The sequence below is a fragment of the Semicossyphus pulcher genome, unplaced genomic scaffold (assembly GCF_022749685.1).
Source record: "Semicossyphus pulcher isolate SPU_LCO1_2020_fin unplaced genomic scaffold, fSemPul1.0.p SCAF_4, whole genome shotgun sequence".
Classification (NCBI taxonomy): domain Eukaryota; kingdom Metazoa; phylum Chordata; class Actinopteri; order Labriformes; family Labridae; genus Semicossyphus; species Semicossyphus pulcher.
Genome location: NW_027211715.1, coordinates 25,850,191 through 25,868,462, shown reverse-complemented (window position 1 = coordinate 25,868,462; position 18,272 = coordinate 25,850,191). Strand labels below are relative to the sequence as shown.

The following is an 18,272-nucleotide window of genomic DNA, read 5'->3' as shown; positions in this document are numbered from 1 at the left end:
AACAGAAGTTACAGTCATAACATTTCATTGTACCTCGTTCCTCTCCTTCAGGGAACAGAAGTTACAGTCATAACATTTCATTGTACCTCGTTCCTCTCTTTCAGGGAACAGAAGTTACAGTCATAACATTTCATTGTACCTCGTTCCTCTCCTTCAGGGAACAGAAGTTATAGTCATAACATTTCGATATAGATTTTAGAAATACTACTCGACCGTTTTCAACTCAGATTTCTCAAGAAAATAAACGAACCCACTTTCACCCACTGCTGGCCTGCACTTAGTTTCTTTTTACCCATGCCAGTGCCAAATTCTTTACCCGTTGCACAACTTTTTTTACAGTTACACGGCAGGTAGGACTCTGCTACTCATCATTACCAACAGTTTTTTACTTTAATCAGGCCATCGTTGGTCTAATGTTTAGTGGAAGCTCAGTTTAATAACTTGGCACAACAATGACAGCCTGGTCAGACCTGACGTACTTGTAAACATATACATATAAATGTATTTACAACACAGGTCACATTTGCTACCCAGTCCTTGCAGACGTGAAAAAAGGAATGGATTATTATGAACATTATCAACAGGATTTCTATTTAACCACCTGTGCTTTACTGTCCACTGGCAGTGGTGATAACCAACTGGAGACACCTCTGTTACACCTCGTCTTCTATGTAAAGGCACGGAGGCAGAATGGTGGGGCAAAGTCATTTTTTAAGAGCCAGTAACTCATTCTTCTTCTTCTGCTTTCCTGCAGGTCCACGAGGAGTTCAAGCAGAACGTGGAAAACATCGGCATCGATAACCTCATCCAGAAGCTTGCAGAACAGAAGGGCACCGGCAAAGACAGGCCAGGTACGGTGAACTCACGGGGATTAAAGTGTTGGCTTGTTTCCAGCTGGAGTGAAATACAAGCGTTCACGCACTAAATGAGCAGCTTGCATGACATTAAAAATACCCACACATGAAACAGTGATGTGGAGGCGGAATAATTCATAGTGACAAAATACAACAGTGAGTGAGTGGTTTGATTTCCTGAAAGCATATGTTTGTGTTTGTTTTTATTCTAACAACATGGCGTCTGCAGCTCTGGTTGGTTTTGAAGAGTACATGACGGCACCCGAGGGTGGGAAGAAGAGTCGCGCAAAAGCCTTCAGGATCCCCGGGCTGGGAAAGAGAGACAAGGAGCCAGACTCTACGTGAGAAACAAGCCCTGAAATTCAACATGATCTTTATTCTCTGCTACTGGCACCTTAATAATGAAAACTTAATACAACTTTGTGTTTCTTTCCTTATGTGCAGCGACTCGGCGGTGACAGAGACACTTGTGAGTATCAGATTTATTTCACACTGCAGCTTTGCATCTCCAAAACTCTCATCTTGATTATCAGTCCTATCAGACTCAAAGAGCTTCAGTTATCGCTGTAGAAGATTGTGTTTGCGAGCACTCCTGCACTGTGACAGGGGAGTGTGTTTCCTGTGCAGGATGGAAGGAGAGTCGTGTGTAAATGTTTGTAGCAAGGTGAGCCGGAAATCATGAGTGTGCGATAATGACATAACCGCCGGTGTGGGGTTTCCCAGGTTTATTCCGGTACTTCTGAGAAGAGGTTTCTGAGATACTCTGGCAGCCAGCGGGGAAGTGCGTAACTCCATGAGGGAGTGTGTGTTTATGTTTGTGCCTGCCGATGTGTAAGTTGTGTATATGAGAGAGAGTGTGTGTGTGTGTGTGCTGCCGGAAAGCCATCTAACAGCCTGACGTGGAAAAGGAGAGTAAACATCAGATCACAGAGCCACTGTTGCTATTTTACACTTTCAAGGGCAGAGCGTTTCTCACTATAGTGTTACAGATGCTCGTAGTGTTTGCTGAGGTCACTTCTACGACTTGTTGCATAAGATTATAAATGATCCGACACAGTTCATTCACCCTCTGGACTCAACACTGAAATAGGAAAGTGTGCAAAAGTTGAATACGTACTGTTGCTCTGATGGGGAGAAGAACTTTGAAGGGATGTTGACTGAAATGAATCTGTAGATGGATGAAAAGTATACAACATTTCAGCGTCAACATATCTAGACTAGACCTACGTGTTATATATTTTGAGTAATTAACTATTATTCTAAAAGTTTAAACCCAGGGAAAACCCATGATTTTATGTGATGTAACTGTAAATTTTTTATTTACATGTTACATGTGTTATGTCACTTAAATGAAAGAGCAACAAGAAATGTCGGCTTATGTAAACATTTCACAGACTTCCTTATTCACGCTCTGATGTATCATCAGTTTGTTCCAGTGTTTCCCTTTAAGATGGGCGAGCAAATGAAAAGCAACGTTAGCTTGAGTAAATTTAACATTTGGGATAATTTAAAGTGATAATCTCGAAGATCTCACTTTCATTCTCTCTAGCGGCACCTTTGGCGATAAACGGTAATTGCAGGGATACACTTCCCTCATATGGAGACTTCCTCGCTGACGGTCGCTTTCCTTTTCAGACTGTTTGCCTTCATCTGAGCGTCGAGTTTGTTTATTTTTCTTTGGATTTTCACTTATTTTTGAAGTTGTATCTGTAGTCATCCATCTTTTCTTTGTTTGTTCAGCCATAGTGGATTGCTGTTTACTTGAAACACTTGCAGAGACTGGAAAAGCAGCCGCTTAGCTCCACCTACCCTCTCTGGCAGTCCAACCACTGCTGGGTGATGGAAAATGCATCACTAACTGGGCGCCGCTTGTGATTTTTTCCGCGTAGGTTGCCACAGACACCCAGTCTGTAATACAGCAAATGCAAAGGCTTTCATCAGAGGGCCATAGGCTCAATCACCATTGTGTTACCTCATTCGGCGATAGATAGTGACTTAACAGACATTTATTTAAATGAAAATCTTGAAGATTATAACTTTAAGCACACTACTCAGCAGAATATGTAACATAGGTTTAGTCCGTTTATAGATATGTTTGTGTGAAAATGTTTGACCTGTTTTACATATTTGACCTTTCTCATCAATGTCAGTCTTTAGTGCAGTTAAGCTGCACCTGCAATTTGTCTATTTCATTAATCCCACTTTTATAGTCTAATGACAACATAATGCATACATTTATCTATGTCTCTACGTCTATCATCATATCTTTGTATGATTTTTCTCTGAGATCTGAGGAAAATAATTATCAATGGCTGCCGTTACACTCGTCCTGTCAACCTGACCTTTTGAGATCTGTTTACTGAAATCTGATCTAATCAAATACCATCTGTGTGTGTCCACGTACTGAGTCTAAAAATAGCTGCACACACGTTGGCTGGATCGTAGGTCTGGTCCTCCTCGTGTCTTATTTTGAAGATCAAATGACTACAGCTAAAAAGCAGCTGACGTGTACCCAGACATCCTGGCGGGATGAAATGATTCAGAGCCAGCAGAAAGCACTTGTAGCTTTAGCACACAGCTTTGTTTGAATTGTAGGTAATAACATTTTAATGTTTAACAGTTGTAATCACTGACTCACTCTTACTACAGATGCAGTGTCTGTTTATGCTCTCCAATAGCTCTCAGTGGTTCATGTGGGCTGCAGGCCTGAGCTACACTGTTTGACAAAGCACCTCTGTGTGTGAGATACGTGGCTGAAGTGCCATTTGTCTCCCTGTTGCAGCTGGTGTCTGACTCCCTATCTTTCTCCTGTCCGTGTGCGTGTGTTCCCTTTCATATAGAACTCACCCCTGGAAGTGGACGATGAAGGATTTGTCATCCGAGCTGACAGCACACAGAATGATATCCTTTTTCTGCTCGCACATGTTCAGCCTGGATAACATATGGACTGTTTGTCCAGACTAAACGTGGGTGAAGTTTCAAATCTGTAGGTAAAAGTATGTTGGAGTAATCCCCTGCTAAAAAGTGTCAGTCTGCTGGCTGCTGTGAACGGTTACTTTCAGACAGACTTCTCCAGACACTTCACTTTGTGATGTCACAAAGTGGAGGAACTCTATATTTTGGCATCTGCCAGAGACACTGCAGAACTTCCTGCCCCTTCCTGTAACACGGCCACAGGGTAGGTGGCGTAACTCGAACACGGAGTTCTGCCCCTCGGCAAGCTTCGGAGAGCTGGCCTATCAGAGGAAAGCGGGCTTGTAGTGACGGGGTTTCTTAAAGGGACAGAGCTGACTGAGTCGTTTCAGGCAGAGGCTGTATGAGGGCCTGCACAGAGCACCAGTCTGAGAAAAATGTTTTTTTTAACTGTAAATTATGCTAAGCTAATCCACAGGTATCACAGAGGAAATATGAAGCTTGAAATTAGCATAATACCCTCTTTTTTTAGGAAAAACAAGGGTCTTTAATGCTCTTTGTTCATCTATCCAGTCGGACTCCAAATAGCCAAATTCTCCTTTAGATTCGGATTTGGTGTTTTGATGACACTGATGAAGAGTGCTTTACATCACATGGGTCTAAAATCTCCCATAGGTGTTCACCGGACCAGGAGGGAGAGAGATTTATTGCTAACCCCATAGCACATCTTATTAATGCTTATCAAACCATTTCTCATGCCCTGTTTTCATTATGTCAATTCATGATGTTATATTTATTTGTCTGACATATTACAGATTGATGAAGGTGTCTGTCGAATGTCACAAGCTTTATTCCTTCACTTGGCAGAAACAGTTTGCTCCAAATTAAACCTCATGAATCTCCCGAATAGACTCTTAAAAGTTCCCTCACTCTGGCGGAGGAATTTTAAATGAAGCGTAATCAGAAGGTCGGAGGTGAGAGGCGAGGGATAACCACTTAATTTTCACAAATGGCCTCATTCGTGACCTTATTAACTGTAGAGTTAGACACTTAAAAAGATCTTTATCGTATTTGTTAGTGCAAATGACTGAATGGCTCCCCATCGTTACAGACTGAGGAGGTAAAAGCCGGCCCTGCACCGGCATTTAAAATGTATGATTAGTCCTCCCGACCTAACACTCCCTGTCCTGACTCTTTGGCCCTGATTCATTTATCAGAGGTAGCTCTCGGTCCTGACGGCTCTGAGATAACAACACTTCCTGACTCTTCCCCCGGCCTGCTTATAATAGATGTTCCACATTCATCAGAGGCTCTCGTGCTGAATTTGCCCTGACATTCATTTGAATCTTCAAACATAAAAGATAAACAAACACACCTCTTGTGCAGCAGAGACCAAAGACAGAGACAGAGGAAGAGGAGGTAAAGATGTTTTATTGAGGGTGATGGTGCAGCAGGAAGTGGCACTTTGGCTGCTCTGCAGCCCTCACCTCCAGCACATGCTGCGGTTTTTTGCACGTCTGTGCATTTGTTCTCCTTTGCCCTGATTGAATCTCACAGTGAATCAGTCTGACTTTGTTTGCTCTTCAAGGAAGTCAGAGAATTTGTCCAAATAGTAATATTCACAGCTGAGTGGAGGTAATAAAAATCACTGGTTTGTAATATACTCATGCTGAAATGTTGGTCCCCTATTTGCTTTATTTTGAAATATTGTGCTCACTGTGAAGGTAATAAGTTATCTGTGTATGAAAAATGAGACAAACTTTTTATACACTGAGTTTTTATCAATGCAGCATTTCCAAACAAACAAGTCCTCATTAAAAGCTGTCATGCAGAAACTCTCTCAAGGTTACACAAATTGATTGAAAAAACAAGTTGATGCAGGAGCCCGTATTTGAAAAACTGTAGATTGAATTGAATTGATTTTCTTTGATATGCACGATGCAGTTTATCACAGCTCCATTACAGAGCACGAAACTGATGTGTTGCACAGAGAGTTTATAGCTTTTGCTAATTTTCAACTCTTGAAAAGAGAGTTCGGCTCTGGTTTGCTTTGTGCCAGCATTTGACCTTTGTTGCGAAACATTTTATATCTGTGATTAACTTTACTTCAGTTGGTAATGTGTTCCAGAGTTGACGGCCCATTATGGAGGAAGCTGATCGTCCAAATTTATATCTGCGATGTTTTATTTTACAGTTGCCATTTATTATGCTCCGAGTTACTCTCTCACTGTCCTGTCTTTGGAGGGACTTTATGGAACTTTATTACTGTAATTAATTAATGTTGATATGACTTTAAATTAAAGGTCATGAAGTCAAGACTCTGATCTTACACTACAGTACATCCTACATTCATAACAAAGGGAAAAAAAGGTACATTCATCCATCCATTATCTATACCACTTATCCTGTTTAAGGTCGTGAGGGGCTGGAGTCAATCCCAGCTGTCATTGGGCGAGAGTTGGGGTTACACCCTGGACTGATCACCAGTCAATCACAGGGCTCACACATGGAGACAGACAACCTTCACATTCACAACTATGGGCAATTTAGAGTCACCAATGAACCTAACGAGCATGTCTTTAGACTGTGGGAGGAAGCCAGAGTACCCGGAGGGAACCCACGCATGCACAGGGAGAACATGCACACAGAAAGGCCCACTACGTCCCAACCGGGATTCGAACCAGGAACCTTCTAGCTGTGAGGCGATAGCGCTAAAGACTGCAGCACTGTGCAGCCCAAGTAAAAAGCTTTACGTTTTAGACAAAAAGAACGAAATCATATTTAATAAGTGGCCACATTTCGGAGGAACGATGTTTTTGTTTTATGCTTTCTTTTCTTGATGTGTTCTCGCCAAACAATCACTTTTTATTCACGCAGCATGAGCTTGTTCTCCTTGACCACCTCCTCTCTCTGTACGCTGCTCGGAGGAGAAGGAGAACAACTTTTACTCCAGTGACTCAGACTTCGATGACGACGAGCCCAAAAAGTTCCACATCCAGATCAGACCGGTTGCCAGCAGCAATCGCAGTAACTCCGCTGCCACAGAGAAAGAGCTGAAAGCCACCATCGGGGCGCTCACCCTGCCGCCCAACAGAACGGTTCGCCAACAGGTTGGATATTTTGTATTATCTGTAGCTTTCTGTATTTTTTTTCCAGGATGTCCCCAAAATTCAAAATATAGAATAACATCACCCTTTTCCTTAAATAAGTTCGGTGTATTGACCAAATCTGTCCCCCTCTCTTGACTTTCAGGTGTCAGTCAAGCGGCATCTCTCCAGTAAGTTCAGTCAAATGTCTTCCCTGTACCACGGGGCATTGGGAAATATACAATATGTCGTAGTCTGTGTACTGTATCCTACAGTGAAAGCTGCTGTGTCTCTGCAGGGAACTCGAGTACAGCAGGAGGTCGCTTAGAAGAGGGCGAGGGAGCCCACAGGGGTGAGTCTGACTGAAGTCTCTCTGTCTGTCTCACTGTCGGTTTGTCTGTCAGATTATCATCAGTCATGCAGCATTTAAGTCAGTCAGTTTTTACATTCATACCAAAGACAATATAAAACAAGTGGATGTAGACTCTCGGGTTCAGAAGTAAAGCAAATGCAGAAAAGCCTTAAACTGGAATTATTTCTCATGACCAGCAGGGGGCGACTGGTTACCTCAGGTTAATGTAATCTGTAATGTGATGTAAATACGTCATAGACTGTATATATCGATGGACGACATGACAGCTCCCTAAAAGTGAAGCCAAAACATTTGGAGTGCCCCCTGCTGACTGGCTGCAGTATAGATCATAAAGCCCGCCTCCTCCATGTTAACAGATGGGACATGAGTCAAAATATAAAATCAAAATAGACGTCAAATAAATGTTTCTCAAACATGGTTTCTGTCATTATAGTAAGTGATTATCACGCTGATTTACGTCCAAGTGTTCATTTTTCTGACAAGTTTATTTTTAATTAGTTATTTGATGCTGTCAAAAGGATGATTGACAGCTCTGTTGACAAATACGGAGTAGAGGAGGATCGACGAGAGGAGACGTAACTAAAACAATCACGACAGTCAGTGAAGTTTACATATCTGTGAACGTCTGCTTCAGACCAACACAAGAAGCTGTTCTGCTGTTAAATACGCCGACATGCAGGATTTTTTTTTCTGTAAGTTAAGTGTGTGTTTTGGTTATTGACAAGTCACCACCACAGTGACCTGTTAGCTAGGATAGAGATAAAACAAAACATATCCACAAGGTTTTCCAAATATGGTCACTTCTGGCTACAAATCATACAGTCTATGATTTATACCTGTAATGGGGGTTTTAAGGTCCCATCCTTTCATTCATTTGGTTTGTAATTTGAAAATGATGAAACCTATGTCTCAGATGCTCGCACACATTCTCATTTGCAGGATTTAAGTGCTTATTTATAGTTGCAGCATCTCTCCACCTCCAGCCTGTTTAGCCTCACTGCTTCCCTCTCGACAGCAAATCTCCTCCTTGGCTGGCCTTGCTTAAACAGCCACACTCGATTAGTCACACCCGAGCCCTCTGCTCTGCAAAACATGTTTTATCCCCCCGACCGGCTCGTTAGCTGCCTGTGCGTTCGGCCGGAGTGGGAGGCTGCAACCTGCTGCTTCACGGTGAGGAGTCGCTCTCTCTAAAATCCAGGGGTGGCAGGATTAACGATTAGAGTCTGATTAAAGCAGTTACTCAGCGGCGGCAGCAGCAGCGACTGGAGCTGAGTGAGAGCGGGCTAATTGCTGGTATTTATCACAGAGAAGGTAACGGCTGATGGGTTTTCCCTCATGCCGGCCTATCTCGCTCGATCTCAGGCTCCTGTCAGCGCTGTGACGAAGAACACCAGGCTGCTGATTAGTCCTGATTAGGGAACATCCACTGCAGTGATTCACTGTCTCTCATTGTGTGTGTGTGTGTGTGTGTGTGTGTGTGTGTGTGTCGTCTTCACAGATGGAGATCAGGAGGGCCTACGCAGGTCCACCTCCAGTCCTGATCACAGCAGGTGAGACGAATCTGCCCTTCATTTCTCATGTCTGTCTCTGAGAGGAGCGGACATTTTTGGGAGTTGAATTGCGTCATCAGTGGCCTTTTCAGCCGTTCGAAGCTCTTCAAGTTTCCTCCTCGCAGGCTTTCACTGTCACTGTACTTGTATTGTTTTTTTTTTTATAGCTGCTAGACTTTCCTTTGTCACATTTCTCTGAGTTCTCTCGTCTTTCTTCAGTTTCTCTCGAGCTCAAAGAGTGCACCAACAATTTATTCTAATTAATTTAAATGTCAAATTTAAAGAGAAACAAAACAGAAAAAGAAAATACCAGATCACGCTTGTAATATACTGTAGATATATTAATATATGTAATCATTTACATAGGAATGAAATGCTGTATTAAAGAAGAAAGTACACACAATAACTTCACTTTTCAGAGGCTTGGTTCACTTCCTTTTATAGAGTCTATGGTTTCCTCATAAATGTACAAATCTCTTAAAGTAAAGTGACCCTTTTTTTTCCCAAAGATGATTGTTTTGCCTTTATTGTATAGAACAGCTGAAGAGAGACAGGACATGTGGGGAGTAGAGAGTGGGGGATGACATGCACCAAATGATCAGGCCGTGAGTCGAGCCTGCGATCACTGCATCGCGGACTGTAGCCTCTGTATATGAGGTTGAGCAGCTCTACCAGCTGAGCTCAACCAGCGCCCCAAAGTGACCGTTTTAACTTTCAATTTATTAAGTTAATAAAAAGAAAATAAACATTTGTATCCCCACCAAGGTCAAACTACCGCAGGGTCAAACCTAAACCCCCCTGAGAATGGGGGTTTTGCTCTCGTTATTACAAAACGGGAACCTGCAGTTTTTCCTGTCAAAGAAATCGTCAGTGTCAAGAGGTTCCTGTTTGTGAGTTAAATTACAGCGTGTTGTTTCACAATTTTGATGTGAACAGTTTCATACAACACAATAAAAGATGGTAAATTAACATTACTCCACTCTCTGTTTTTCATTGTTAAATCAGATACCGTTAAGAAGAGAGAAGTGACCCTGCAGAAAGATCTAGATCTTCACTAATGTATTTTGACATAATTTCTTCAGTTTACATGTTTCTAAGCTGCACAGAAGAAAAAAAAAAGCTTTTTGGAAAGAGAACAAACAGGATTCATGTTTTTTTCGTTTTATCCCCATTCTGCAATGTTTGTTTTTCCTCTTCATCCTTCACAACCCCTCAATTTCCTCTTCTCTCGCTTCAACCCACACTCCTATTCCTGTCCCTTTATTTCCTCTCCTCCTCCTCCTCATCATTTCTCCCTAAATCACTCTGCTCCGCCTGATGTTCTCCAGGTTGAGTTCCACGGCGTCAGGATCAGACAGTCTGTTCGGTCCACCGCTGGAATCGGCCTTCAAGTCCAAAAGCTTCGATGGGCGGGAACAACTCAGAGAGCAGAGTGCGTTTGGAGCCTCTGAATGTGAGAGCTGCTTTTTTGCTCTATTTAAAGATAATATCTGCTTTAATTTCAGTTGTTTTAATCTACTGATATCCTTTGTCCAATGTGTGTTTCAGATGCCGCCTTCTCCTCTGACTCCTCCTCCCCTGAGAACGTCGAGGACTCTGGCCTGGACTCACCTTCCCATCAAACCCTTGGTCCCTCCCCTGAGCCGGCGGGTTGGGCCGCTTGGCCTCCTGTGTCACAGAGTAAAGAACAGACTCAAACGCTGGGACGACCTGCGGACCCTTTCCTCTCTGCTTTCCGGGACCCTTCCCCTGGTCGGAGTCCTCACCCGCAGGACGACCCCGCCAGCGTGTGGTCGGTCGCCCCTTCGCGTCCCTCTCGTGTCCCCCCTGATATGGACCCCTCCTCCATGCGGTTCCCTGCTTTCTCTCAGTCCCTCCCTCCGGCTGAGATGGAGTCGTCGGTGTGGAACTGCAAACACATCCCACCTGAGGACCCCTTCCTCGCTGCGTTTGAGAGGACTGTCACACAGGACACTATAAACCTGTCTGACGCTTGGTCCCGCCCACCGCCACGCCCAACACAAGAGGGCAGAGGGATGGAGGTGCGAGGGGACCCTTTCTCCATGACTCTCCCCGACACCAAGAAACTCCCCACCTCCTCCTCGTCCTCCTCTTCCTCCTCCTCTAATCGTAAAGACAGAGACAGGAAACGAGACCGCAGCCTCCCGCCTCCTGTTACCTCTGATGACCCGTTTGCGATCACAATGATTGGCAGCCCGACGCACCAGTCGTCTCTGGCTGCAGCAGCCGGGTTAATCCCCCCACACAGCATCAGCAGCAGCAGCAGCGGTGTTGTCGGCTCTACCAGCAGCAGCAGGCTGGCACTCGAATCAAACTCAAGCTCTTTACCCACGACTCAGCCCAAGAAGGAGCTGATGCACTGGAACTCTGTCCACAACCCGTTCAGTGAAACTGTCTCTGGAGCGCAGAGCAGCTCCAAAACACAGGAAGGAGGAGGGAAAGGAGAGGGAGGAGGAGAGAGGAGGAAACATCGATCATCAGAAAGTGAGCCGCGCAGAAATGCTCCTCCCCTCACGAGGCATTCAGGGCCTCAGGAGGATCTGTGTTTCTCCACAGACAAAGATCAAGACTGCCTGGATCTGAACGCTCAGACACCGTGCACGGTCAGCTCTCACAAAGGTACTGACCTCTTTCTCTTATCTGGGTTTTTATAGAAGTCGGTAAAAGGTAGCAAGTTCATCTTTATATTACTTTAAGGGACAAGCGTAGAAATGATTTAAAGCTCCTGTGAGGAACTTTCTGTTTGTGTTGATTTTGGCGCCCCCTGTGGACAAAGCCGCACCTCTTATCTCTTTGCTGATTTTGTCCTGCACGTGCTTAAGTGGTGGTTTTTAACAAAAACCCTCACCCTGCTTTCTTGAACACTCATATGTATCACTCACTTTAAATTTTTGCCCTGGAAAATGTAAACAAAGGCAGCGTGCAGTTAATCACTTCATCTGACATCTACCCCCCCCGCCAGCAGTTTCAGACATTAAAAATAACTATATAGAAATAATCAGTCTTGTTGCTGTTAGACTGATTAATTCTGATTCCTCTACATGACCTACAAAAGGAAACCAGACCGTTTCATGAGCAGTGAAAAACTCCTCACAGAGCTTTAAAAGATGATGTAGAAAACAAGGAAATAGAGGTGAAAGAAATCAAAAGGGAGATACTTTGTTAACGACTGTTCAAACTATCTTTAATCTACATTACAATCCTAGGATGCTTTCTCTACCATAGTATACACGTGTATACACTAGGCAGACTAAAATTGTATACAATCAGAGTTTTTCTCTGGTTCTTCTATTTATAGGTTTGTGTTTGTGTAACTTTTGTTTCATTGTTTACAACATTTCTCCCTCCTTCTAAATCAGATATTCTCGACTGGTTAAAATAACCACAAGATGCAAAAAAGATGTTTTTCAGACCTCAAATAAAGCAAAGAAAACGAGTTCATGTTCATGTTTAAACAACAGCATACTAATGTTTGAACTTAGGAAGTATCAGTATTTGGCATGCTCTCCACCAGTCTGTCACAGCACTGCTGGGTGACATTAGGCCGCTCTTGGAACAGCTCTGCTTTGTTCGATGTCTTGTGACCGTCCATCTTCCTCTTGATCACAATCAGGAGGTTTTCGGGCCGACCATGGCATGTAGAGAGAGATGCTGATTTAAGGAGTGGGGTCTTGTGTTTTTTTCCAGAGCTGTAGTTGCAAGTAGGAAACATTTTTTAAGAGATAAAAGGACATGAGGCAGGGAAAGAGTATTTTGTGTGTAGAGAATTGGTTGGTCTATAAACGACAGCATGGCGAGTCGACGTTTCAGATTGTATTGATCGAGAGGGTTAATAAAGTTGACTGAGGGAATTCATATATGTTGTTGCAGTGATAGTGGCCACTCTATAGATATCGATTAATGACTTGAACTTAATGTGGGGAAAATAAGAAAGCCAGTGAAGCGCACTGAAAATGAAAGCGATCAGAGCTGTTGTTTTTGGCTGGTTGAAGACATGCTGACGTGCAGAGCTAAATCCCTCAATTAAACCAGTTCAAATAAAATGTAATGAGCTTTTGTGCCAGCCGGGTTTGGCAGCGTGTTTTGTGCGGTTTGTCTTCGGCTGTTTTTCTGACTGATTTCAGAGGATGTTTGTGTTCTTGAAATCCTTTTAAGTCACTTTGTGTGTCCGTGTCTTTGTAAGGGTCCAAACACAACTTCAGACAGGACGCAAGTGAAGTGGTGTCCGCTGCTCCGAGGACGGCCAGGGCCAAGAGGACTTCAGGCCGACTCAGCGGCTGTGAGAGAGTGAGTATTGATCACCAGTTAAAGCTTGATAATGGATATTTTTTTCATTTCTATGACTTGATTTGGATAAATTGTTACTTCTGTCTCACTGTTCTGTCTTTCTTTCACCCGAGAGTGGCCCTAATAGATCGTATGTTGTCTTATTGAGATATGAAGGACATCAAAATTAGGAAAATAACCTTCCACACAGAATGCAGATTGTTGGTTTCTGCAGGAAAAAGACGTATAAAAGCCAAATAAAACCCCCTCAAATATACAGTCATAGTCTTATCATACTGTTCCTTTAAATATCAAATATGTAAATAACATAATGAAATTCATGTTAACTCAATAAGTGATAAGAATTATAACTCAGTGTAACTAGAAATGACCATCTTTGTCCCCGTGTGTTTCAGTCGCGGTCTCTGTGCTCCTCCCCGCTGCCGGAGCCCAGCCCCTCCCTCACCTCCTCCTCCTCCTCCAGCCCGAGCGAGTGGGGGCCTCAGGCCAGGGACGGCGACTGGGTGGGTCAGAACCGAGCTGCCAGTCCTGCCAGGCCGGGACAGGTCTCACCGCTGCCCTTCCAGCACCAGGACCACCAACAAAGACCCCGTAAGCCTCAGTATAGAATTTGAGTAATAACGCGTTTGAAAGCAAAGGCGGGATTTCTGTTCATGTGAGCATGGAGCAGCAAGAGAGACAAGAAATCTAACATTTAAATATCTATAAAATAATTTAGATTTATCCTGAAATATTCTTGCAGAGTTTGATGAAAAGATTGAATATAACATGTTAATTAAAGAGCTTTAAAGGCGCATGCAAGCAGATTTTGTTACCTTCGAACAGAACAGCTGTTTCTTGTATATGCTCTAAGCTAATTCTCTGACTTCCTTTCAAACTTAATACACATAAAACTCACAGCATGACTCAGACTTCATGTTTGTTCTCTGCAGTGCACCTGTCTCGAGGCCCCAGCCCCATCTCCCTCAGCACGCAGGAGGCCTGGCCGGTGGCAGCAGCCATAACTGAATACATCAATGCCTACTTCAAAGGGGGACAACACAACCGGTGAGCGGGATGCTACTTTATGTTTTTTTAAAAATGCCCCCAAAACAAACATTTACAGTCTCTGCTCTTAACGGGAAACTGCAGCATTTTTTCAGTTGCATTCTGGGTAATGTAGGTCCAGGTTTAATTTACGTGGAATAAAAGAAATTACATGTCTGGTTCTGTTGAATGTGGTGTTATCTTTTGTCCCTATTGACATGCACAAAATATTTCATTATGGTTACATGGATACATTACAATAATTTAACATGGAAAAAAAATACTGGAAATGCATACTAAGTTCAAATACACAGGAAATAATCATTACTTCAAAAAACAGACTTTAGAAAGCCCCCTACAGAGGAAGGTAAGGCATTACACAACTGTCTTCATCAGATTAGGAGCACTTCTCTTGCTGGGTAACCTAATGTTAAAGTGGTGGACATTTAATGACAGCTTTAATGCCTGTTTGTGAGGTGCACGTTAAAAGGATTGTAACTCACTTTGTGTGTCTTTTTCCTCCAGCTGTCTGGTGAAGATCACGGGCGACCTGACGATGTCCTTCCCTGCAGGAATCACCCGGATCTTCACAGCCAACCCAAACGTTCCCGTGCTCAGCTTCAGGCTGGTCAACATGTCGAGGATCGATCACTTTCTGCCCAATCAGAAGCTGCTTTACAGGTCAGCTCAGCTCTGCTTCTCAAGTGCTCCTGTGTTTTATTTTTACTGTGTCCAATCATTACCATCTTGTCTCCGTGTCCCTGCAGCGATCCGTCTCAGAGCGACCCAGACACCAGAGACTTCTGGTTCAACATGCAGGCCCTGCAGCTCTACCTGCAGAGGGAGGCTGAACTCAACCCTCAGGCCTCGTACTACAACGTCGGCCTGCTCAAGTACCAGGTGAGGATATTAAATCATCCTTCATTACTGATATTATCAGCGTATTTGTGACATGTAAATACAATTTCTGACCCTCCCTATCAGCCCTGTAATGTAATTCAGGTCTAGGAGGGCTTTAAGTTTATTAACATGCCATACTGATGCTTTCATGTTAGTGGTCCTTAAGAGATAATGATTTGCAAGATGCTTACTAGGCAGAACTAGGCACTCGTTCGTCGGTCGACTTGAGTCGGCTTCATATGACTTTAAGACGACACAAAACCTGCTCTTGACTCTTTCTTAAACTCTTAAAACAACTCTCCGATTCCTCCTCAGGTGTCATCTCAGGACCCGGGTCGGGCTCCCCTCCTGCTCTCCGCAGAGTGTCAGCGCAGCGGCACAGTGACCCGGGTGTCCCTGGATTACCACTGCTGCCCCGCCACCGCGCCCTCCACCCAGCTCACAGCCGTGCAGGTGCTGCTGCCGTTAGACCACACGGCCACCGACCTGCAGTGCCAGCCGCCCGCCTCCTGGTGAGCAGTGATCGTGATCATTATATTATTTTAATTTACATTATTCCAAAATAGGCCATTGAGAACTTAGACTCTTTAAAACAGATTAATTTATTTACTGAAGAATCTACAGCCTCAGTAGCAGCCCAGACTGAGGTATTAAGTCATGAATGAAAGTATCAGTAGGGGGCAACGTTTATCTGTGTAAAAAGATGAAATGAACAGCAATCCATCCAGGAGTTGATGAGGTATTTAAAACGACTGATGCCGCCATTCTTAGAGCCACAAAAAGGCCAAAAATCTTTTGCACTTTTGGAGTAATGATTGTAAAGATTGTGAAACTCTGGAGACTCTGTAAGAAGCACGTTTGGCCTGACTGACTTTTATTTGCAGGAACGCTGAGGAAAGACGGCTGCTGTGGAAACTCCCCAACCTCTCCCCGACCAACCACAGCAAAGGTCAGAGCTCTGCTGCTCCCTCCTCACCTCTCTGCTTTTATGTTATGTAGCCCTCATTGAACAGGGAGAGTTCAGCGAGACTCGAGGAGAGGGAAGACTCAGCCTGTTGTGTGTCTATAATAAGCACCCACCGGATTCTCCTAAAAATAAGAGCCAGAATTTTCTGCTTCATTTCTCCCTCAATGAGCTCTCTTTCTACATTGTGTCATACAAAAGGAATAATTGGTAATTAAGATTTGTGTGAAGAGATTTTCCTCTTTTATACCTCCGCGTATAGTTAGCATTTACCTGCAGGATTAGCATTTGCAGCTGCAGCTGAGGTGAACAAAATGAAAGCTCAAAGACGAGAATAAATCGTTCCTCTTTCATGGTGATAGTTGCTCTTATTTTATTGCCTCAGATAAGAGAGCGTATTACGGCTCTAATTTAAGAGGGAAAGATTAAACGCTTAAATCAATTGAGTTAAAGGTTTCCATCACCTGAGTGCTTCTTTGTATCAGACACCCACATTCCCCCTTCTTTTATTCAAGTCTTCTTTTTTTACCTTTGATGTAATGATATATTATTACCTCAGTGTGAAGCTACAGGCTCGGAGAGCAGAGAAAAAGAGACTATTCATAGCAGTCAGAGATGGATGGGACGTTAGAGGCTCTGGTTTATGATGCGATGACGAAGCACTGAAAGGTCGCCATAACTCCTCCCCGTCCCGTCTATAAAACCCTGCTCTGCTGCACGGCGTTTATTCATCACTTAAAAGGTTAAAAGTGCCCTTGAAGACGAATACCGTCTGACACAGTTGAGTCACAAATTAATTATTTTTACTGGACGTTGTGTAAACTGTGTCAGAGAGGATATTTTTGATTGATGAAGCTGCTCCAGCTCGTCTTTAATTTATGAGCATTTCTCTTCATGTTGCTTCACGCTGCTTGTTTTCTATCGTATAAAATAGATCTATGATCATAGGTGTGTTTGTTACATTAACATACAGAGAGGCCTCTATTGTAACCTTTGCATCTCTCTGAGACGTGAAAGGGACTTCACAAAACGTCTTAATTTGCTGTTCTGTGTATGAGAACAGTCGGCTGTGTCGTAGCTGTCTGTCCATGTGTGATGGAGGGCTCGGTTGTACCGAGGTGTAGGCGTGTTAGCTTGTTGTTTAGAGCGAACCTGCTGTGAAACAATCTGAACATTATATCTTATTTCTCTATTTCCCTGCTTTATTTACATTAACGGCGCTCGCTCTCTTCACTTCCTGTCTATGTCACTCGACCACAGCTGCTCTCTCTTTTTTGCTCGAGATTGTGTCATTTTGAAACACGTGGTATTGAGGTATCGATAATTTGACAAACAGTTCATCAATGTTAAAAAGACTCCCCCTCTGTATTTATGATCTGTGGTCCTTGCTGTGAAGTGTCTCATGTATGTGTGTGTCGTGCCTCAGGCTCAGGGACTCTGTGTGCCAGCTGGCAGTGCCTGGAGGTCCCCCGCGGCCCTCCACCCAGCCTGGCTGTTCAGTTTGTGGGCTCCGGGGCCTCTCTGTCGGGCATGGACGTGGAGCTGGTGGGCAGCCGCTACCGCATGTCGCTGGTCAAGAAGAGATTCGCCACAGGTGACACTGAGAGGATCATGAAACTATTTATGTGTATTAATCACCCAATTGAACCATTCTTTAGGTTGTAGCTTCTTTTTGTACATTGATCCTTTGTCTTGTGTTTGACAGGGAAGTACATGGCAGGCTGCTCCTTGTGAATCGTGTAAAGGACTGTTGCTGCTGCGATTCAGAGAACTTTGCACTTTTTCTGAGTCGGAGAGATGAAGGAGGTGAGACATTAAAAGTGAAGACGAGGCACCTTTACTCAGACCGACAGCTCAGCCCTGAAGGACGACGTGCACTTACTTCTGCCGGTGTCCTGCTGTTTAAGGACCAAGCCTTCTTTTCTTCTTCTTTTTCCTCTAATTTAAGCTGTGTGTTGTTCACTGACCCTTTTTCTACTGAATCATTTCATCGTGTTCTGAGACTGCAAACTAAGCTACATGTCAGGATTTTTCTTGAACTACAGCAGAAAAGAAAACATGTAAAACATTAAATTAAGAGCATAACTGTATGAAACTGAGCTGCAATGGGAAGTAGGGTTTTTAATTTATGTAAATACAGAATGGACGAAATCTCTAAAACATCTTAAAGGATCAAACGAGTCACTTCGGAGCGACGGTATTGTATGAAACTTTAGAAAAAGAAGTGTTTGTAAATCTGCTGTTTGTTCCAAATAGAGGTTTTGTGATGTTGAAATTTGATAAAAATAAATGTCCTCA

At 43.6% G+C, this 18,272-nt stretch overlaps 1 protein-coding gene across 1 annotated transcript in view; it reads left to right on the top strand.

The window, feature by feature from the left end:
- fcho1 (FCH and mu domain containing endocytic adaptor 1) overlaps positions 1-17,794 on the top strand; it is a 60,220-nt gene extending 42,426 nt beyond the window's left edge. Inside the window, exons 9-27 of the mRNA XM_069679393.1 lie at positions 755-851; positions 1,084-1,195; positions 1,299-1,323; positions 3,695-3,755; positions 6,684-6,877; positions 7,020-7,044; positions 7,152-7,205; positions 8,725-8,776; positions 10,105-10,229; positions 10,325-11,416; positions 12,981-13,084; positions 13,480-13,675; positions 14,017-14,131; positions 14,636-14,791; positions 14,878-15,010; positions 15,326-15,522; positions 15,895-15,959; positions 17,401-17,568; positions 17,680-17,794. Of these exons, the coding sequence (XP_069535494.1) occupies positions 755-851; positions 1,084-1,195; positions 1,299-1,323; positions 3,695-3,755; positions 6,684-6,877; positions 7,020-7,044; positions 7,152-7,205; positions 8,725-8,776; positions 10,105-10,229; positions 10,325-11,416; positions 12,981-13,084; positions 13,480-13,675; positions 14,017-14,131; positions 14,636-14,791; positions 14,878-15,010; positions 15,326-15,522; positions 15,895-15,959; positions 17,401-17,568; positions 17,680-17,708 (3,000 nt within the window). The 3' untranslated portion in view covers positions 17,709-17,794. The remainder of the gene's footprint in view (positions 1-754; positions 852-1,083; positions 1,196-1,298; positions 1,324-3,694; positions 3,756-6,683; positions 6,878-7,019; positions 7,045-7,151; positions 7,206-8,724; positions 8,777-10,104; positions 10,230-10,324; positions 11,417-12,980; positions 13,085-13,479; positions 13,676-14,016; positions 14,132-14,635; positions 14,792-14,877; positions 15,011-15,325; positions 15,523-15,894; positions 15,960-17,400; positions 17,569-17,679) is intronic.
- Positions 17,795-18,272: the final 478 nt, after the last annotated feature.